The sequence below is a fragment of the Catharus ustulatus genome, chromosome 3 (assembly GCF_009819885.2).
Source record: "Catharus ustulatus isolate bCatUst1 chromosome 3, bCatUst1.pri.v2, whole genome shotgun sequence".
NCBI lineage: Eukaryota > Metazoa > Chordata > Aves > Passeriformes > Turdidae > Catharus > Catharus ustulatus.
This window is the reverse complement of record NC_046223.1, coordinates 87,072,079-87,093,793: the sequence shown is the minus strand read 5'-3', so window position 1 is coordinate 87,093,793 and position 21,715 is coordinate 87,072,079. Positions and strand designations below refer to the sequence as shown.

At 46.8% G+C, this 21,715-nt stretch overlaps 2 protein-coding genes across 3 annotated transcripts; one reads left to right on the top strand and one right to left on the bottom strand.

Moving 5' to 3' along the window:
• Nucleotides 1-949: 949 nt before the first annotated feature.
• Nucleotides 950-6,510, bottom strand: CGAS (cyclic GMP-AMP synthase). Its single transcript, XM_033056614.1, has 5 exons — nt 5,628-6,510; nt 4,513-4,735; nt 3,460-3,705; nt 2,114-2,216; nt 950-1,471 (listed from the first exon to the last, which is right to left on the bottom strand). The coding sequence occupies exons 1-5, from the start codon at nt 6,183-6,185 to the stop codon at nt 1,129-1,131; spliced, it is 1,473 nt and encodes a 490-aa protein (XP_032912505.1). The 5' UTR covers nt 6,186-6,510; the 3' UTR covers nt 950-1,128.
• Nucleotides 6,511-6,776: 266 nt separating this feature from the next.
• MTO1 (mitochondrial tRNA translation optimization 1) lies at nt 6,777-15,101 on the top strand. Of its 2 annotated transcripts, XM_033056150.2 has the most exons (12): nt 6,777-6,877; nt 7,019-7,218; nt 7,616-7,733; nt 8,405-8,694; nt 10,616-10,728; nt 10,864-11,054; nt 11,664-11,794; nt 12,255-12,459; nt 12,541-12,712; nt 13,394-13,512; nt 13,991-14,148; nt 14,324-15,101. In XM_033056150.2, the coding sequence occupies exons 2-12, from the start codon at nt 7,024-7,026 to the stop codon at nt 14,528-14,530; spliced, it is 1,899 nt and encodes a 632-aa protein (XP_032912041.1). In that variant the 5' UTR covers nt 6,777-6,877; nt 7,019-7,023; the 3' UTR covers nt 14,531-15,101. The 2 variants fall into 2 exon arrangements, with proteins under 2 accessions (XP_032912041.1, XP_032912040.1); XM_033056149.2 differs by lacking the exon at nt 6,777-6,877 and having other exon boundaries at nt 7,137-7,218; nt 7,647-7,733.
• The last annotated feature ends 6,614 nt before the right edge of the window (nt 15,102-21,715 follow it).

Here is a 21,715-nt window from a genome sequence, read left to right as displayed (position 1 = left end):
TACAGTAGTTTCACGAATACAAGCCGCACGGATTATAAGCCGCACCCCCGGTGCCTCGACAATGTTGCTGTCTTTGTCAATAGATAAGCCGCACCCCGAATATTAGCCGCACTTTCGTTCGTCGCGAGAATCCGTGCGCAGCTTTCACAAATTGGCCAATTAGTAACAGGATCGCGGCATAGCGGGCTTTACTGGCTCGGGGCGGGGCCAGGCAGGCTCGGTCCGCTCATGGTTGCTGACAGGGCCGGCCGGGTGGTGCTGCAGCCGCCACCGGGCTCACTGGCCCCCCTCTTCCGTCAGCACCGCCCCGCTGCCGCGTTCGCTCGCCCGGCCGGCGGGCCAGCCACTGCTGCCGCTGGCAGGCATGCCGGCCGCCTCGCCGCTGCGTTCACGTACTCGCCCTGCCGGCGGGCCAGCTGCTGCCGCCGCTGCCAGGCATGCCGGCTGCCCCCTCCCATCTGCACCGCCGCCGCGTTTCCTCGCCCTGGCCGGCACTGCAGGCCCCCGCACCGCTGGGCTCCCCCACGCTGCTGGCCCCGATTCTACTGGGCTTCCCCCGCTGCCAAGCAGCCCCACCCGCCGGCCTTCCTGCTTCTGCCATGCTCCCCTGCACTGCTAGCCCCAGTTCTCCCGTGCTCCCCCGCCCTGCTGGCCCAGGCTCTGCCGCCCCCCTGCCCCGCCCTGCTGGCCCAGGCTCTGCCGCCCGCCCCCCACACTCCTGGCCCCGCCTCTGCCAGGCTTTCCCACCTCTGCCGGGGCCGGCCGGGCTCCAGCTTGGCTTGGGGCTGCCACGGGCTCTCACTTCCGTGTTGGCAGCTTTTAGAATTTTGTTAATGTATTAGCCGCCCCGGAATATTGGCCGCACTTCCGGGTTTCCACCAAAATTTTGGTCAAATTGGTGCGGCTTGTATTCGTGAAATTACTGTACTTAAAACATGTCTTTTCAGGGTTGTAGCTAAGCAGTGTGACTGAAGTGTGAATTTTTATTTTGGTGTTCTTGATTTTATTTTCGTTTGGGTTTTTTTTGGTTTTGTAGTACCAGACAACTGAAGAGTAGTTTATGGTGCAGAATTTTTTGTTTTAAATATGCAAGTCAACATGATTAGCTGTCGATCGTGAACAATGTCCTTAATAGTTCTCGTGAAATACTGGGAATCCATTGTTCAATTCATGGCATATTTTTCTTGAAAGGAAGTGATGTTTTGACTTATCTTCTAGGCTAAGCAAGTTGTATTGGGGAATAAAAAAGTGAGTCAGCTGAGACTTTTGCAGACAATCCACAAAAAATTCCAGACAGCGCTGAAAGCAATGATCCAAGTCTCCCAAGTGCCAGTCTGAGTCATTTGGCCACATGACACAGGAGTGGAGAAAAGCAGTTTTGACATGATATGAACAGAATTTTTCCAATTCTTTTGGATACTTCATTTTAAGTTGCTCTAGAAGATACTTCAGCAGCTTAAGACAACCTTTCCTGTGGGGAAAAAAAAATAGGTTCCTTCATAGTTCTAAATATGTAGTTCAGGTATTTAAACACAATTATGCATTAATCCTCTTGTGGCTTTCTTGATTCAGTACAAGATGTAACTTGCAAACCAACTTCTTAGTTGAGTTGTTAAGGAGGTTTTGTACCTCATGTAGGTTTTGTTCTTCCTTATTGAGGAAATTTGGAAAATGGTTCTCATAGAAGGGAAAAATCGTGTTTTCATCTTGATCTCATTCAGCAGTTTTGTCACCATCATTTTAGAAATTGCCTTGATATGAAGTGTAATTTTGCTCAGAAAGTGGAGTTGTCACTTTTTAAAGCTGTTTTGTCTAAACGTGACTGAATTTGGGAAAGATAATTTAACAAGTCACACCTTTTTGCATTCTAAGGTCAGTCTGGAGTGTAGACCAGCAATGTGATTCTTTCCACCTTTCATTAGGTAAATGCAAATCAGACATTCAGCAGGCACATGCAGTGTTGTATTGCTGTAGAACAATTATGCCTAAAAGACTCTTGCTTCCTATTATGAGTAATTAGTTAGATTAAATTCTTAAGTGCTAAACTGAAACTGTGGTAGTGCTAGCCCAGCTTACATAGACTTAAAGTAAAATATTCCTGTGAAATACCAACCTACAGCACTTTGGTCCATCGGATTCACAGCATGTCTTTGAGTTGCCGTGGTTCTTTATAATTTCCTTTTCAATATGCGAGAAGGAGAGTCGCCAGGTGTTCCCTGAAGTCAAGCACAAAAGTGTTAAATGGTTACACAGCACTAAGCATCAGCTTTTGTAGCTAGAAAAAAAAAAACAATTTTGCAACTGACTTAAATACCAGCACCCACTAAAAAAATCATAATTCAGTGAATGCAGTTCATTCCTCCTTAACTCCCCAGCTGCTTCACAAAGACAATTAGAATGCAATTAATATAGGACACAATTAATTGTTTGGATGCTTTAAATTCCTAAGGATGTTTGGATTTACTTTAAAATTGGGCTTAATTCTGAAAGTCCCTGGATTTGCTGAACATGATTTAGACAACTGCATTGTTCATAGACATCTACAACCTTTTAATTTCTGTACTATTACTGTGTTTTCTGGGTTTTCTTTGTGCAAGTAATATGTTTGCGAGTTTGTCTCAGGTAAGATGACTGTTCTAAAGCACACTTTTTTGTTCTTCTGCTCATACTTCTGAAAATAATTGCTAATACAGCTCAGTGCCCTATTTTTAACACCAGCAATCACTTTTGTCTTCTTTTCATGAATTACACTATTTCCCTTGCCTGTTTGGCTCAGTTACTGTTTGCATTTAATTTGCACAGGAAGAAATTGACAAATAAATCAGTACTGCTGTACTGGGCTTTGATGACATGGGCATGCTAATTAAAAAGGTAACCAAAATGCTTGAAATATTTTTGCTGAAATAATCAGTTACCATAATGTCAGAATGTTTCTGCAAACTGGTGGAGGTTCAATGTGACAGTGGTCTGGAAGAAAAAATATTGTAGCCATACCAGAGTTCAGTGAAAAGTAATGTATCTTGGTAGAAAGCAGTTTGCTTCCTGCAGAAGTATCTGATTTGTGGATGCAGTCCCATGTATGGGGATGTTACTTGCATTTTTAGTAACTTTCTTCTCATTTCCTTACAAGAGAGTGCAAGCTGCTGTACAGTACTAGCGCAAGGAAAGGCTCATATCCATGTGTCTGGCTGGAGTGGATTTAATGTAATGCTCTCAGTAATGGCTAGTGTACAGCCTGGCAGAGTGGGTTTGTATTTACATTTCAGGACAGGACAAGCAGTACCACAAATCTGATGCTTTAAAGAGGGATTTCAGTTGTCTGAGCTGGATATATCCAGGATGATGTGTCTCGAAGGCAGAATACTGAACATGATGTGGATACCCTTTCTATAGCACTTGTAAGTGATCAAGTTGTAGAGGAGATACTTCATCACTTACTACTGTCTATATTTGAGGTACCTCTTAGAACTTTTTCGCTTTTGTTTTGCTTGGCTACTAAATAAGGTGATTTAAATCTCATATTCTTCCTGACTTTTGTTCCCAGCCACTGTTCAATTTTGAGGCCGTTCCGTGTGCTGATGGGCCAGCTCCCCTTAGCCTCCAAAGTCAAGATGATGTCCAGTGATATTTCTGATGGAGGATTTTTGATCTGAAGAGTTATTGCAGGGCATCCAGGCTTTTTCCTTGCCACAGTGACTTCCACATCTAGTAACAAAGAAAGTGTTATTTCATATTAGACAGACAGATTAGTTAGATGAATTATTTTTTTAAGAATGTTGGTTTTTACTAAAGAGCTCTTAAGCAATCAAAAGAAATCCCTGGGTTGTCACTGGTTCTTTATCCTACAGGATGTTGAAACATTGAGAAGGCCTGTTGAATTCTATGAAATAGGGAACACTACTGTGTTTTCTTGACTTACTGTCTAAGAATTAAAAATACAATAATGTTTTTGATTGAACTGCTTCCCTATTGAAAACACACAGTGAAGAGATCTGGTCACAATGTTTCTGAAGATTTTGGGGAAAAAATAACCCTAATGAGTTATTTTAATATAATTATATACTATATATATATGTTTACTATAATTATAAAAATAACTGGGATGCAGTTTCTGTATTGATCAATAAAAAATATTTGATACTGTATAAAAGCAAGCTCTTTGTTCTGCTATCACTTCAGCAAATGGTTCTTTGTGCGCTCCAAATAGATGCAAGATACATAAGTCATGTAGGACATACCAAGCATGCAACAGAACCCTTAATGTTTATTATTTTCATACAGAAAATATGCATAATGGAGTTAATAATGTAGCAAGTTACCGATCATGTATTTGTGATTCTTAACATGAGAGCCAGCTTGAGATACTGGGGAGACAGAAGGAGTTACAGCTCCCTTGGCAGAGAGAAGAAGACTGGCAGGAAAATGGATTTTCTTAACACCAGGGCAACACCTATGTACAATATAACTGGATTTTTACCGCATACTGATGAAGGTTATTCTCTTAGTACTAACCTTTAATGGTTTTTACTTCCTGTTTAATAATTTCTCTTAGTGCTTCACGCATTTCAAAGGCTGATAATTTTCCATCTTCCTCTAAAAACTTCAGCCAACCCTTTCCTTTTGGAATTCTTTTGAATGATACATAATAAAAGGCTCCAGTATCATCAGACTCATCCAGCTGAATCCTCTCAACAGGCATTACAAGCATGATGTCAAACTCATTTGGTTTGGATATCTGCAAATATGAAAATACAACAGTCAATCTAGAACTTAGGTTTTATTCTCCTGAGATTTTTATACCAGTTGTGCTTTTATCTACCTTGGTGTACTAATCATATCTGATGTGAAATATGAGCTTATTTCCGTGGTATTCGAAGATTAGTGTGCATTGGGAAAACAGCAGTTTACAGCTCACTTCCCACCTCTCCAACGTATTAATTTTTAAAGACAGTTTTAAGACTCTTGAGCTGTTCTGAATAATGAATTACAAACATTGTACTCCATCATCCTGTTGTGCATTGAAATCAGCTGTGAGGACAAAAATGCATTGCAAGGTCTGAAGTAAATGTCCCCATGTTTGACTTTCAGTCTGCTGGAACCAGGAAAAAAGGTTAATCACAGAAGGCGAAGGGGTTGGAATGGACCTTGGAGATGCAGCTAGTCCTGGCCCACCCTGCCCTGGGCAGGGATACCTTCCACTAGACCAGGTTCTTTAGGGCCTTATCAAGCCTGGCCTTGAATACTGCCAAGTTTGGAGCACCCACAGTCTCTTTAGGCATCCTGTACCAGTATCCCACCACCCTCACAGATAAATATTTCTAAATTTTCCTTCAATTTTTATCTGTAGCTCCTGCTTTGAGAAAGAAACTATGAACTAAAACCTGGCCCAAAGCTTCTCATGCACTGCTAGGCCTGACTGATCGTGGTGTTAGACCAGGCTCACCTGCGTGCTCTGCAAGGGCAGGGCTTGCTGCAGCTTGAACGCCACTCCAATAGCGTCTCTGACTGAATGCACATAGCACCATCTGATCATTTTATAAAGCATTGTGGTTACTTCACACAGCCCTCCTTAATTTTAACTCGTCAGGAAAGGAGCAGCTCTCGCGTGCCGCCGCCCCCGCACCCACCTTGACGCGCTCGTAGTAGCTGCCGGCGTTCTGCGGCTCGATGGAGCTGAAGCAGCTGTCCTTGCCGCGGATGGCCTGGATCAGGTGCGAGACGACCCGGTTCACCAGGGTGGACGCCCCAGACACTTCTTCGCGGGCCAGGCTGAGCCGCGACAGCACCTCCCGGAGCCGCAAGGCGTCCGCCGGGGGGCGGCGGGCGGGGGCCGCGTCCGCCCCGTCGGGCACCGCCGCGACGCTGCGCGGGGTCGCGGAGGCTCTGGCGGCCGGCGCCCTGCTCCGCGGGGCCAGGAACGCCTCTGCGCCGCTCGCCGCCCCGCCCGCCGGCAGCTCCCGGGCAGCGGGGGCTCGCCGCGCCGAGCGGCTGCCCCGGGCGGGCGGTGCGTCCGTCCGCGGTGCCCGGGGGGTCGCGGCGCCGTTCGAGCTTTGACCCGCAACGCGGCCCCGCTCGGGGCTTCGGGCTGCGCCCTTTTCCGCGCCCTTCTCCGCGCCCCGGCTCCGCGGAACCGCGGGACGCGTCCCCCGCCTGGCCCGCGCCCCTCTGCCGCCCGCGGGGTCCATGGCCGCTGCTCCCTTCCCGCACCTGCGAGACGGCGAGCGCGGCCCCGCGAGCAGCGGCGTTCCCGCCTCTGCTTCAGGAGAGTTCCTCTTCCAAGCAGCGCGCCTCCCCTGGGAAACGAAACCCGGCGAGCGGGGCGGGGGCGGGGGCGAGGCACTGCCCGGCTTCAGCAACCTCAGCTCGGGCACGGGGAAGCTCCGATAGCAACAAGCAAAGCTACGGTTTCCCTCCAATCCGCGGGGAGCGTTTTCCCGCTCCCGGGCGGCTCCTCCTTCCCGCCCGCAGGGCGAGAACACGAGAGCGCCGGCCCCGCCCGGCTGTCGCAGCCGCGCGGGGTGACAGGTCGCGCGGCCGCGGGGAGGCGCCCGGCCGCGCCGCTCCCGCCGGGCCCGCCTCTCGCTCCGGGCCGGAGGAGCCGCCTTGCGCTCCCGCCTTGCGCTCCCGCCTTGTGCCCCCGCGGCCGGGAGGGCCGGCCCAGCCGCCATGTTCCTGCGGAGCGGCTGCCGCCGCCTGCCGCTGCCCCCGGCGCCTCGCCCCGGGCACCGCCGGGCGGGCAGCGAGGTCGGGGCGGCGGCAGCGCCGCGCTACGAGGTGGTGGTGATCGGCGGGGGCCATGCAGGCACGGAGGCGGCGGCGGCCGCCGCCCGCGGCGGGGCCCGCACGCTGCTGCTCACGCACAGGATCGGCACCATCGGTACCGCCGCGGGCGCCCGGGGTGGGCGGGGGAAGCTGCTGCGGGCGCCTCGGGTCTCCGCGGCCTGGGCAGCGGCGCCGGGCGGGGGAGGTCGCGGCAGCCTTGGCGCGGCGCTGAGCGTGTCCCTGTGTCATTGCCCAGGGGAAATGTCCTGCAACCCGTCCTTCGGCGGCATCGGGAAGGGGCACCTCATGCGGGAGGTGGACGCCCTGGACGGGCTGTGCGGCCGCGTGTGCGACCGCTCCGGCGTTCACTACAAGGTGCTGAACCGCTGCAAGGGCCCGGCCGTGTGGGGCCTCCGCGCGCAGATCGACCGCGGCCTCTACAAGGAGAACATGCAGGTCAGGGGCCGCGCCGGGGCTTGGGAGCCGGGATGTGCGACTGAGGACTGCGAAGGAAGGGGCTATACTTTGCTTTTCATTACTTAGCGATCAAACCTAGATGCCTTTCTGTTTGATACTTTGATGCAGTGTAAGTTGTTGGAGCTCAGCGCAGTTTAAAAAATTCTCTGGTGTTTTAGATTAGGTTAGGCTTCATGACCCAATAGCTCATTTGAGCTAAAACTGTATGTGAATGAAAACTTCTACCTGATAGATCAGGATAGTACCGTAACTGAGTGTCTGCCAAATGACCTGGTACGCATGGAAGTGGAGAATAGATGTTTCAGAAATCAGCAGGGCTTGGGATTGCCCATATGTCTCATAACTTCATAGATTTTTGCAGTAACTCCTTTCACAGAAAGAAATCCTTAACACACCACTGTTGACAGTTCGTGAAGCATCTGTGGAGGATCTTCTCTTGACAGAGCCAGAACCAGGCTGTCCTGGGAAATGCAAAGTCACAGGAGTTGTTCTGGGTATGTGCTAGAAACTCACCAAGCGCCTTCAGTTATTCTGCGCTAAGAGCAGCCTTTGGGGTAAATATTTCTGATTCACCGATGAGAGAGACGAATTATGCAATACTAATCCATTAGTGAGAAAGATTAATTAGCCGATAGAGCTGGCTTAGGCAGAGTGTGAACTGAACCAGGTTGATATGTGTAATACAGTATCAAAAGTACGTGGTTTGGTAGTATACTCGGACGGTAACTAAGTTAATTTTCTTCAGGCTAGTGGTACTGTATTCCATGCTGTGTTTTGAGATTTTGTTTGGTAAATGGTGTATGCTGCCCTCAGTGTTACAGGACCGTGGGATCCTGTTAGTAACAGGCTTGTACTTCATTACCTCTTGCTGTTCTAATAAACAAGTTTTCCAAAGTAAAGGCCTGGATACGGGTTTTTCCCAGGAGTGGTTTTCTTTGTTGGGGTAACTTGCTTAGGAATAGTAAATATACAGAAATAACTATGTGCTGCTTATTGTAGCTATTACTATTGATGCTTTCATTATGGAAATGCTGGTATTATTTTATAATAGAAGACGGACAAACTGCCAGTGAACACTGTTAGTCTAGTTTTAGATAGAAGCACCAGAATTCCAGGGTTTTGTTGATACTAAAATGTGTCCATCTCTGCCAACTTGCCGTTTCAGGGGATGGGAGCACAGTCCGTGCTGGGAGTGTTATCCTGACCACCGGAACGTTCCTGAGGGGTATGATCCACATCGGACTGGAGATGCACCCGGCGGGGCGGCTGGGGGACCAGCCTGCCATTGGGCTGGCTCACACTCTGGAGAAACTGGGCTTTGCTGTGGGCAGGCTGAAGACTGGGACACCACCCCGACTTGCCAAGGATACGATTGACTTCAGCGGTCTGGAGGAACGTGTAGCTGACAACCCTCCAGTGCCCTTCAGCTTCCTCAGCGAGGCCGTGTGGATCAAGGTGGGACAGCACCCATCAAAGGCACACAGAGCCCGGTGGGGAATGGTTCTGGGAACATTGTGCTCATTATCAGCCAGGGAGTTGGTGGCTGGGAAAGGCAGCTGGGATGTATTTGTACTGGAGGTGTTACATTTCTGAGGGCTCTCAATGCGAGGGAGAAGTTACTTGTGTTCTTTTGAAAGCAAACTTTTTTGCTCTCACTTCTCAACTTGAGAACTTCTGGAGTCAGAGTTGTGTGAAATGTGATACTGGTTGCTGGTATTATTCTTCATGTGCTGGTTACATGGCTGGTTCTACAAAATCTTACTGTATTGTGGACATTTACAGTGTCTGGCTTCTTATCTTAGCTCTGGAATAAGGTTAAAATGTTGAAATTAGAGATCATTTATAATGTTCACTAGGCTGTAAGTATGGATTTATCCACAGAGCCGAAAGGTGGCAGCTTAGCAGTGACTTAAAAGCAGAAGAGGTTCAATTTGCTGAAGAAAATCTTGAAAAAAATTGGCTGTTTTTACATAATGTAATTAAACAGCATAGAGTTAGGAGTTAATTTGCCTCAGAGGATATAGGCATTGCAATAACCTTTTATAATCAGGATGGGGCAAATGTATTATCACTTCAAGTCCTTGCTATGTGCAGGACAGATTTTGAAACAAAGGGTTTTAAATCTAACAGCAAAAATCCATTAGACAAACATTCCTAATAACAATTTTGAGTCAAAATTGAGAACGTACTGAGACTTTATTTGCCATAAACATGTTCAAAGAAAAAACAATTTTCAGACATTTATATATATGATAACATCCAGGATTTTTTATAGATGCTCCCAGAAGTCTGCCCAATTTATTGCATCATGGTATGGGTGCTCTGTTTCTTTTATTGCTACTAAAACATCTCATCTGTCTTTGTTTAATGGATAACCCAGGTTTTATCGAGCTAAACAGTACTTTATTAAATTTTCCATCCTGGTTAGACAATTACTGTTGATTAAGTTTTCTGGGGTGTACAGGCCTATGAAGTGGCTCCTTTACTGCACCTGCAGTGTATTAATCAAGTTTTCTGGGGTGTATAGGCTTTTGACTTTTAACTTTCTCAGGGTAGCTTTCTTGTTCAATGGTATCTAATTCATCTCGAGTTATATGACAATCATTGAACAATTCTTTATTCTTTTGATCTTCAACTGTTGATTAAGTTCTCTAAGGGGTATGGGTCCATGGAGTTCTCTCTGCAGGTGCAGTAAGATGATTTTTCAGAGTTTTGCACTGACACTCAACCAACAGATCTAAATCAAAACCATGTAAAATCACAAGACTCTTGGCTAACTAATATATAACTCACTGGCAATTTTAAAGAGTTATGATACTACATTATCACTGTTTTGAATGTGAGTCTATTGACTCTTATTCAGAAAAATCCATGGAATACTTTACTTTACATGGTGAGGCTTTTTCCAGACTTTGAATTTTTCATGTTAATTACAGAGTTTTGAGGTTTTGGGGATTTTTTTCTTCTCCGAGAGAATTTTTTTTTTCTTCACCAAACCCATTAATTGGCTATTAGCTGTAGTGTCAGCACTTACTCTTCTAACTCCAGAGCTTGTTTTTTTCCCTGTGGTCAGTTTGAATGCTGTGATGTAACACATTGATTTAATGAGAATATCCATCCTGTAATTAGGAATATGGCATATAGGATAGAACTTGAATTCCAAACTCCCAAATTCCGTCCTGTTCTCGGTCTGGTTTTGTGCATGTTGCACAAGCTCTCAGATCACTCGTGTCCGGTCTGTACAATGAGCACTGCTGACTGCTCCCAGAAGTGAGAGCCAGCCATCATGAGAAAGGTCTTGGAGATCTCAGAGTTACTTAGTAAGGGTATGGTGTTGTGACCAGGTTAACTTAGGCTGAGCTTTGGCCTCTTCCAGCCAGAAGATCAGCTATCCTGTTACCTGACTCGCACAAATCTGAAGGCCCAGCAAATTATCCGTGATAATCTCCACCTGAACAACCACGTCAGGGAGACGACCAGGGGCCCACGGTGAGTATGTGGCATCGTGCAAGGCTCTCAATGGGACGAGCTGTCAGTTCGGAGCTGTGAGTCTCTCCTGCTTCACTTCTGGAGAGTAACTTTTCCCTCATGTCAGATGCTGCTCATGGCTGTTTACTGTTGCAGGTACTGTCCCTCTCTTGAATCAAAGGTTCTGCGCTTCCCAGACCGAGAACATCAGGTGTGGCTGGAGCCTGAAGGCTTGGAGTCCAACGTCATTTACCCCCAAGGCATGTCCATGACACTGCCACCTGAGCTCCAGGAGGAGGTGATCAAATCTGTCCCAGGCTTGGAAAAAGCCAAGATGTTACAGCCAGGTGAGGGGGCTGAATATTTTTTAATCTATTGGTTATATTTATTTACTAGTTGATGAAAAGCAGGTTTTGTTCAGAGCAAAGCAAAGGAAATACGAAGCAAAATTACAGTAATTTCACTACTGTAAGGCACACCGGATTATAAGGCGCACTTCAGGGTGTCAGCAAATTTCTGAACTTTTGCCGATATATAAGGCGCACCGGACTATAAGGCGCACTTATTTTTTTGCAGTGAGGATCCACCCATGCAGTTACTGGCTGAGGCCCCCCCTCAACCCGGCAGCCACGGCACCGCAGGCCCCCGGGCTCGCCTGTACCCGGCAGCCATGGCCCTGCTGGCTCCCCCTGCGGCTCCCGGCTCACACTTCCGGGTTGCCAAATTTCCGAACTTTGTCCATATGTAAGGCGCACCGGACTATAAGGTGCACTTCTGGGTTCAGGCCAAAATTGTAGTCAAAAGAGTGCGCCGTATAGTTGTGAAATTACTGTAATTCCTGGATGCAGTGATTTTTCCTTTGCTTGATCAGAAATCATAAATAGAATTAATAAGCCATTCTACTCCACTGATTGCCTTGACAGTCCCTCCTATAACCTCTGTCTTGTGTGTCACAGGCTATGGGGTACAGTATGACTTTTTAGACCCTCGACAACTGACTGCTTCTCTCGAGTCACGTCTTGTTCAGCACCTCTTCTTTGCAGGCCAGATAAATGGCACAACAGGCTATGAAGAAGCTGCAGCTCAGGTGGGTGAATCTGACTGTTCTGTATTCAGCACTCAGAAAGGGATATTACCGTGGCTTTTGTGATAGTCTTGCTAGGCTCATTTTGTGCTCATGAGGTGTTCTTACTTTTGTTACTCACCCTGATTCCAGATTTGCCTAAGATATTTTCACTTGTATCTGTACAAGTATCTGCAGTTGCTATCACTAAGGTTGCAGTAATAATAGCAATTGAAAGTCCTGTCAAGTGTTTCAGCATGGAGACTGTGCAGTGGGTATATTTGAAAACATGAGAATTGTCTCCAGACACATCTGCAGGGGCTAAGAAGCCCTTCAGACATTCATAATGTCACAGGAAGAAAACAGCCTGGATTACTGGCACAGACTGTTGTATTTTTCTGACATGTGAGCCTGTGGGGGCAGGTGTGCTGATGTTTTTGCTAAGAAGAGACCGATGGATGTTCGCTTTGTTTTGGCTGTGCAGGGTGTGATTGCTGGGATCAATGCTTGCCTGCGGGTTCAGGGCAAGCCCCCGTTCACCGTCAGTCGCACCGAGGGCTACGTGGGAGTGCTGATCGATGACCTGACCACGCTGGGCACCAGCGAGCCCTACCGCATGTTCACCAGCCGCGTGGAGTTCCGCATGTCCCTGCGGCCCGACAACGCCGACGCCAGGCTCACTCACAGAGGTGCTCTGCTCTGGCAGCTCGCGCTCTGACCAGCCCTGCCTGGCTCCAGACCTTTGTCTCACACGCCATCTGTCTCTGCAGGGTTTGAAGAAGCTGGGTGTGTGTCACAGCAGCGATATGAACAAGCAGTTAAGATGAGAGCTGCATTAGAGGATGGCATTGCAACACTAAAATCACTTCAGTTCAGCATATCCAAATGGTCCCAGTTACTACCAGGAGTTCCCATAAGTAGCAGTCGCAGGTCACCTGTCAGGTAAGGGTTACACCTGGAGCTTTCTGTTTGACCTATGCTTGCTTCTAGCTAGTGGTGTCACAGCATTTGTCCATCCTTCCTGAAGCTGTCAGTACTCCAAGATTCCACCTTTACCACCTTCAGAGGACACACATCTGATGTTTGCCTATAGAATAAGTGACATTGGTGTTTTTACTATTCCACGTGTGCTCTCAAAGCAAAGGAGTGCTCCACTGGTCCAGACAGTTTTTGCTGTCCTTACACAGAGTCACCAGCTGGGGATGGTTTTGCAGTGGGTTGCAGCTTCACTAAAAGCTTGGTAAAAGCAGCAGTTGATTTCAGGCTGGTGTCAGGTGGTAGCTGTACTTGTACACAAAAGCCCTTACTTCCTCTAGTCATACTTTATCTCATCTTTTCTCTTGTTTTCAGTCAGTGACTAAGACATGGCAGACAGAGTCTATGTGAAAGGTTTCCCTTGGTGCCCTTGCCTTGTCCCTTCCGTCTTGCAGTAAATTCATGTAAGGAGTCTCTTTTCAAGAGTTCAGCTGCTGTTCTGTGTACTGAGAGGAGATGGTAGGGAATTGAGCTTGGCTCTGCAGTTGTTCTAGCTTATGCTAAGAACTTTGAGCTTGGAACAGCTGTAAATCTGCCTTACAAGTGTGACTCCTTTTTACCATTAATGTTTACTCTTGTTCTCCACAGTGCCTTTGACATCCTTCAGTATCAAGATGCCAACATGGAGATTCTGGCAAAGGCTATCCCAGAGCACCTGGGCAAGTTTGCTCAGTGGAGAGAGCTGGCAGAGAGATTGAAAATAGAAGGTAGAGTACAAGGATTAGGTCCTCTTGTGGTGATATGTATACGTTTTCTCAGTAAGGGGGGAGCAGTTGTCCTAGTGTGTTTCTGGTTGCTGCCTAGAGAAATGAAACACTCTGATCAGAGTGTGAACTTTTTACCATAAGCCACAGCCCTTTTTATGCACTGATGTTTCTCTCTGTGGGTAAGATCACTCTGGGTTTTTTTTCTCCTTACTGCCTCATCAAATAGACCATCCTTTGTCTTGATGAGAAGATAAAAACAATCCATGTATCTAAATACCTATAACAAATCAAAGAGTATGACTTCTTCCAAAGCAGTGAGGTGCATTAGGCTCTATAATCTAGGAGGCTGGAAATTCCCTTAGGAATTTTGACCACCTCAGTGGAATTTCTCATTGTGCTTTCTAGACTTGTTGCAAGTGACTTGTTTCACATGAGTATCTATCTATATCTGCCTTTCTTGTTCCCCTGATCACCACAGCTGTTTACGAGTGGTGTGTAGTCAATCAGCAGCAGGAAATTGAAGAAGTGCGTCATGATGAGGCGCTCGAGCTGCCAGACGACCTGGATTACTTTGCCATTGATGCCTCGCTCTCCGCAGAGGTGCGGGAGAAGCTGGATGCAAACCGCCCCCAAACGGTGAGAAATTCAGCCACAGCAGGGCTGAGCAGCAGTGAAATCCCTTCTGTCTTCTCAAGGGGCATGGGGGTGAAAGACTCAGGGAAAGGCGCACCCACAGGTTTTGATCTCGTTTCTCACTAGCTCCAGTGTGTAGGTTTGGTGGTGGTTAATTTGTTCCTGTCTCCGTGTGCAGATCGGTGCAGTCAGCCGTATCCCTGGAATCACACCAGCTGCTATTGTTAACCTGCTGAGATTTGTGAAAACCAATCACCAGAAGATGGAGAAGCTAAAAGCTGTGCCTCACTCTGGGAAAATGTACTCAGACAAAACAACTTCACAAAGACAGATTTCAGCAGAGTTTTCTGAAGAGGAGACAAAGTTTGTTAAAACACCTTTGTAGAGAATGGCACTGATCCTGCCAGACTTCGTGGCAAGATCCCGTGTGCTCCTGAGCCTCTTCCCAGATAACACCCATGCCGGCTGGATCCAAAGCAGTTGTAGTTGGGTTCTGTGGCAGTATCATTGCATAGAACAAAGATGATGAATGCACAAAGTAAATGCTCAGAAACCTAAATACAGCCTGTGATTTTGCTGATGCAAAGGGAGAGACAGAAGAACTGCTTTTAAAATTCCACTCATTTGGAAGACTTTGGATAGTCAAAATCTGCATCTTGTAAAGGACAGTGTTTAGTTCTTCTGAAATGAGTAGGAAATGTTACTATGTAAAGCCTGTGGCAGCACAGGAGGATTGGAGCTGGAAAGTGTGTTCCATGGAGTTCAGGACTTGTGTTCATAGCTGTGCAGTGACCATGCACAGGCTGGTGTCTTGGTGTGGTGCCAGCCAGTAGGAGACACTTGGCTATGGAAACGTGCCACACAAAAATTTAAATTTATGTAGGAGACTGAATATAAGCACCACATCCTGCAGGTGTTTTTCTCTTTTAAAATAAATAACGATTATCTTGAAACTTGCCGAAGAACTTGATTATCACTTAGCTTTCAGCAGGCCTCGCCAGTTCACTGGATCACAGGTCCCACTCGTAAGGTGGGCTGAGATTCACTACAGAGCTGGGGGAGGCAGTTTGCCAGGGCTGGGTGCTGAGGAGGATGGGGACATGTGGGAACCTGCCCCATGGACCTCAGCCTGGGCACTGTGAACTATGTCTGATATGCTATGGGCTGGGGGAGTGGGATTCTCATCAGCACTGGTCCTGCAACTGACAGGAATAGAACTTGGATTTGAGTGAGATCCAAGTCAATTGGATCAACTGGGCAGTTGATTACTCACCAGTGAGACACATGGAATTCAAGCTGTTGCTGTGCACCTACCAAATCCTTGCTTGACTCAGGCAACAGTTTCAGGTGCTGGTCATATTTCTGAATGTCCTCTGGCTTCAGAACACATTTTGATACAGTAAAATCAGAGAACCTTACAGGTTGGAAAAGACGCTTAAGGTCATTGAATCCAACCATGACCCAAATATATCTATCAGTTTGGAATTATGATTCTGGAAATTTCTCTGCCAAATTTGCTCTGGGTGAGGGTTGGTCTCCTGTCCAGAGAAGGGAGTCAGAGTAAATCCCTTTTGTTGACAGAGACCCTGTCATGCAGCAGGAGCATGAGCAGAGTTTGCAGTTTGGTTGGGGCATTGTCCCACCTGCCTGAAAGCACTTTGCTGTCACCATCCACTGGCTTGTGCAGAAGAGCTTTAGACATGTGATCTGTCGGGGAGTTCATGTCAGAATGACTCAGAACGGCAAACATCTTTATATCTGTGTACTCCTTTATGTCTGTGGCCTGTTTTCCTGCCATCCTTGTTGGCTCAAAGATTTGCTTCAACCTTGCAGGCCTTAAGCTCAGCACAAGAAAGGCAGCTATTCTTTCTGTGGTGTAACTCGGGCTCCAGGTATGGTGCTTGTGGAATTCCAGCTATGTGAATCCAAAGAAACCCTAAATCTCCTCTTTTAATCTGATTATGCAGTCTCAAAACTGCATTTCCTAGTTCTTGTCAGCGGTCACTTGACAGGACTATTTTACCTTTCAGTAATGTGTGTCTTTAAAGGCAAGTACCTCACACCTTGCTACAAAAGCAAACACTCCTCAGTTTTGTGTGCTAACTTTTGCTGTGTTTCTGGTCTCACATATGCAGCATAAATGAAAGGGTAATTCCACTGAGTTGGGTTGCACCAGTGTCAGGAAGAGCAGAAGGAAGGGAGTTTTTGTGCTTTAACAATTTCATAATGCACAGCAGTGTTCTAAGGAAGGGGAAGGAGTTGAGTTCAGGGGAAAGTGAAGTCATAAGCGCATTGCTTCCCAGCAGATCTTCTGTAACAACTGCTCTTTCTGTTTCAGTGTGAAGTGGGTCTTTGGCTGCTGGTGAGTTCTCTTGTTAAGACAGGGTGTCCTCTGTTCACATATGTAGGTTAATGATGTCCATATTTGCTGAAATGGAAAACCTGGCACATGCACAAGTTTGAGGACTGGCTGTCCCTCAGGTATTGGCTTCATGTGTACAGAGTTTGCCACAATATTTTGTGCTTGTTGAACAGTTCTTGTTTGAGAAGAATTTTAACATGAAAAGAAATTCCTTCAAGTAGTTTTGTTCATTTTGGTAAGAAAAACTAAGCACATAAAGTGCATGGACAGGTAGGAGGGACACCTTGTGCCATCTGGTTTCTAAGCACTGGAGATTTGTAACAAGGCTCAAGGTTTGGTTTTCACATGAAGGCAAAGTGAGCTTAGACCCTCCCAGGTCCTGTGGCCTTGCTAAGACCAACAGGATGGGAAGGGCAGAATTGGAGGATCTGCTCCTAACATGGGTGTGCAGTAATGAATGGCACTTTGTTGTCCTGTAATCCTTGCTGTCACCAGAGAGGATGTGTAGTGAGGTTGACCTAACTTGTTGCATATGCCAACTGTCCTTGTGTTCCCTGCTTCAATGTGTGTGTCTGTCTTTCCCTCCTGCAAAACACAGGCCTGCTAATCAGCACTTTTCCCTCAGATATCTACCACTCTATCTTATCCCAGATTTTTACAACTTGTTTTCCTTCCCTACTCTAGTTTTCATTTGATATGGTACTTGAACTGAGCAGTTTCTTCATCTTGTCTTTATTTTTGCATGGGAGATGAAAGCAAGACAAAAATGGAAAGGCATTTTATGCATTTAGGAGACCCTAAAACCTGCAACCTTGAATGGTGTCAGTGCTGCTGGGATGTTTGCAGTGGTGCAGCAGGGCTGATTGTCTTAGTCCCCCACTTGGCTGGCCCTTGGCTAGCACAATGTGCCTCCTTGTTGTGCACTGCCCTCACACTTTGTTAAGTAACAGTCTTCACATGTAGTGGTTTTAGATGCTCAGGGGTTACCAGCTTTGATGGCCATACTTCCCAGGTTGTGATCCTCATGCAGTGACAGGTATCTCAGGATGTCATTTGGTAGATGCAGTGAGGAATCCACTGTCCCACTGGAGATGCTGTTTCCACAGAGGAGGTGTTCTCAGTTCTTCCCATCCAACCATGGCTGATGCTGCTCAGAGTCCTTCCAGGGTATTCTTTCCATGTTTTGCCTTGACTTCATGGCACTACTGAGAAATAAAAAGTTTTTCCCCTACTTTGATTAAAATTACTGGTGTCCAGGCATTCAGATGGGAGATGGGAAACTTGCTCAGCAATTGCTATTACAGGCAGAGAAAAAAGGATTGATTCTTGGTCTGTTATTTTACTCACAGCGATGCTTTGGAGAAACAAATTGTGCTTTTGTCTCCTTTCTAAACTGCTGTGAGGTTTAACCACTCAAGTGTAGCTCTGAGGGAGAACATTGAAGTGGATCCCCACCAGAGGATCTCTGACTCCTCCTCACCGTTGTGTGGTGGCCATGCCTTGGTTGTCCTTGACCCCTGTGCCAAGGAATGCAGTACTGGCAAACCATCTATCCTGATGGCTGGAGGCTGCAGCTTCTTCACCTCTTTGCAGACCTAAGACTGGATGTTGTGATGGGTGGTGCTCAGCTCTGCACAGGCACATCCACAGCCCCAGCTTCCCTATCTGTGTCCCTGCGGAGTGGGTGCCTCCCTGCTGCTGCAGGAGTGGCTCAGCCCCACATGCGTGGGCTGCAAAGGGCTCCCGGGAGGAGCAGGGCTCAGCAAACACCCGGGCTGTGGTGGGGAGGAGGTGGAATGAGTGGAGGTGAAGGTGTTCCTGCCTGGCATCAGCTGCAGTCCCAGCCCCACAGGGACATTTTCAGGCACCGCTGGGGGCTGAGAGCGCGCTCTGTTCTTGTTCCAAGTGACTTGGAGCTGGATGGGGCTCACTGAACGGCAGGCACGGAGCCAGGTGGGAAATGAGCTCACTCTGCCTCACAGGGCAGCAAGAGGAGAGGGGAGGGGACAGCAGCCTCGTGACCAGCCTCCTCCCTCGCACTCTGCTGCGGTTTAACTTGAAAATTGCCGTGCATGACCAGGTGGTGGCCTGTGCCACACGCGTACAGACTTTGGGAGTCACAAGCGGAGTGGCTGCTGTGCCTGGCAGCGCTGAGCTGGCACTTGAGCGAGGTTTTGTCCTTGTCCTTGTCCCGCCGCATCTCGGGGGACTTTGGCCAGGCGGCAGGGCCGGCTCGGTGGCACTGCCCGGCTGGCTGGGGCACGGCGGTGGGCGGCAGGAGGAGCTGGAAGCGGCTCTGCAGGAGCAGGAGTCACGCCACGGGCAGTGAGCCCAGCTCGCCTCCGCTGTGCCACGTCTGTAGGGTCTGGGGAACGCCTGCCCAGCGATGAGTCGCAGGAATTTCCCGCACAAGGAAGTGACTGCAATAGAGCAGAGCTCCTGTTCAGGGCGGTTTTCCTTCTCCCACTCCCGGGCCACATCTATACACCCCCTCCTTCTGCAAAGAATTGGGGTACTGTAATCCATAGCATTACAGTACATCCTGCTTTAGCAGCAGGCTGGGTGATTTTAGTTAGGTACTAGTAATGTAAGTCAAACAAACTTATAATCACATTTAAATTCATCTATTCCTTCATTTTCTCCTCTGAAAGAGGCTATTAAAGGGCTTGTTTTACATAGAGAGAGCTCAACACCAACAATCCTACATCTCTTTCTCCAAAATACTCATGTCCTACTAGCACAACTCACAGCCTAGCTTATAAACTAAATATTTATGAAATATTAATGAAATATTTAATAATAAGAACTATATATAAAAATAATATAAAAGAAATAATATGCATAAATAGTAACTAATTATCAATGACTAAATATTAATTCCTTTTGGGGCATTTCACTTTGTTTACTAAGGAATTAGCTTAGAATCCAGCTTCAAAATAAGAACTGCAGATTTTAAGGAGTCTGGCAACCACAATTATATTAAAAAATGTAGTAAGCACCTTACTAATTTATGTAGATATATATATGTAATATATAATATATAGGTGAGCATGTGTGTGTTCGTATATATACATATATATAAAAAAAATAAATGGGCATTTTGCTTAAAATGTGCCCAGGTGGCTGCAGATAAGAGGAACCTGAAGCTTCGTTTTAAATTTCAGCTCTACCTGCAATCAAACCCCTCCAGAAGGGGTTTTGTCTTGCCTTTCCATCTCTATGCAGGCTGTGCTGAGCTGTGCAGAATAGGCACCTGGGTGGGGAACGCTGTGGCTCTTCCCTTTGTGTTAAATAATCCAGATTTTACTGGGCTGAAAGGGAAAGAGTGACTGTGACTGCTGCTGGCAGGGCAGGCAGGGCCCAGAGCTAGGGGTGAGCTGGCTCTGCTTACTCCCAGTGACTGTGTAATGCAAAAATATCAGCATATTAACCCATGGACTAGTGTTTGTGCTGGGCCTGAGCTAGCAGATGTTCTTGCAGGAGGATGCCCAGGGTTCTGGATTGCTTCACTGAGAAGAGCCAGGACAAAGCCTTAGCAAGTACCTCAGCACACTTAGGGCAAACCTGTTGCTACTGCATCCTTAAATCATGCACTTGGCCCGTAGGGATGATTTGCTGAATGAAAGCTTAGGCGCCTTCCAACTTGTTTTGCTTTTTTAAATGAAGACATAAAGCAAAACCTGCACAAATGGCAGCCCCTTAGCTGGCAGCCTGTGTGCACCCCACTGCTGCCCCACTGTCCCCCCACTCACAGGCCAGAGATCCTTTGTCAGGGGATCCCACTCTGATTTATCTCCCTTTCCTCAGGATCTTCCGTTGAAAATATGGGTTCAGCTGTCACCGTAGCAGTACCACTACAGAGAAGCTAGCAGATTTGAATTATGTTGTGTAAATATTTGAAACATAAAAGGATTAAAGAATTGCTGATAGCCAGCCAGGGAAAGTAACCTGATCTTTAAAAAAGTAGGCAGCTATGTAATTGACTTATAATGCAGAAATCAGGTGAAGGGACTAAAGAGGACTCAGAAAAGGCTAAAAACCCATAGCTTCTGTACCCTGGATATCTGTGAGGTTTTTCTTCAGCTCTCTTGCACCCCAGGTGCCCTTTTCTTTCTCCTGAAGTGAAGTGGTTTCAGGCCTCTCCTTAGTAAGCAGGAGCAGCATTGCAAGAGAAAGGTAATTTTGCCAACATTATCTTCCATGGTCACAGTTTATTCCTCTGTTTAGCTTATGGTTTGGCTATTATTTAAGATTTGCAATTTCAGAAAACTAAATTCCTAGGCAGGAAGTACTATTTTGTGCACTCAGATGACATGAAAAATTCAAGTTATTGTTACTAAAAAATTCAAAGGTGTTAATACTGTCAGGAATTTACAACTTGGAGTGAAATGTCTGAGAGAAGCTCTTGTAGAAAAGGAGGTTTGGGTGAAGCAGATGCTCTGAGCAGGACCTGAGGTGCTCAGGGTCCCTCAGGGTGCTGTTGCGGAGGCAGTTTTATCAGCCCTCCCACTGCATCCTCCACCCCCCAGCCTCCTCTGGGCACTACATCAACACAGAACTAATAGAAACTAAAACCAGGTGGGTTGTATTTATCAGACTGAACTTATATGGTTTTTAAACAGAGAATCATTTAGCACCAATGAAGAAAAGAATATCTCTGTACAGTACAAAGTTTGTCTCTATATGATTTATCTTGACCAAATCTAAAATTTAAAATATGCATTTACAGGAAATAATTTTTCAAAATTTGTCAATACCTTTCAGAATATACAGAGACAGCCAAATTCAGAATGTGGATTAGTATTTGTAATTTCAGTAAACTAAGTTGTTCCAGTTATTAGCCTTGATCTGAGACACAATTAAAATGCCTCTGGGCAGTAGTCTGAGCAGAGTCTATTTAATTCCAGCCTGAACTATCCACCTAAAGACCCAACACTGAGCAAGAAGTTACTTAGTGGTATCAGCTATGACTGCACTGCTCCATTTCCCTACAAATATCAACCAGCCTTTGTCCTCTCTATCCCCCAATACCTCACCACATAAATTTCTGGAATATTTCAGTGTATTTAAAGTCCTCTGGACTACCAAAGCGTTCATCAACAACTAGAAAGGAAACATTCACAAATGCAAGACTCCAGCCAGTTTTCTGCCTTCAGAGCTGGCTTCATCACCACAACAGCATGCTGTCACAGTTCTGTATGAACACCA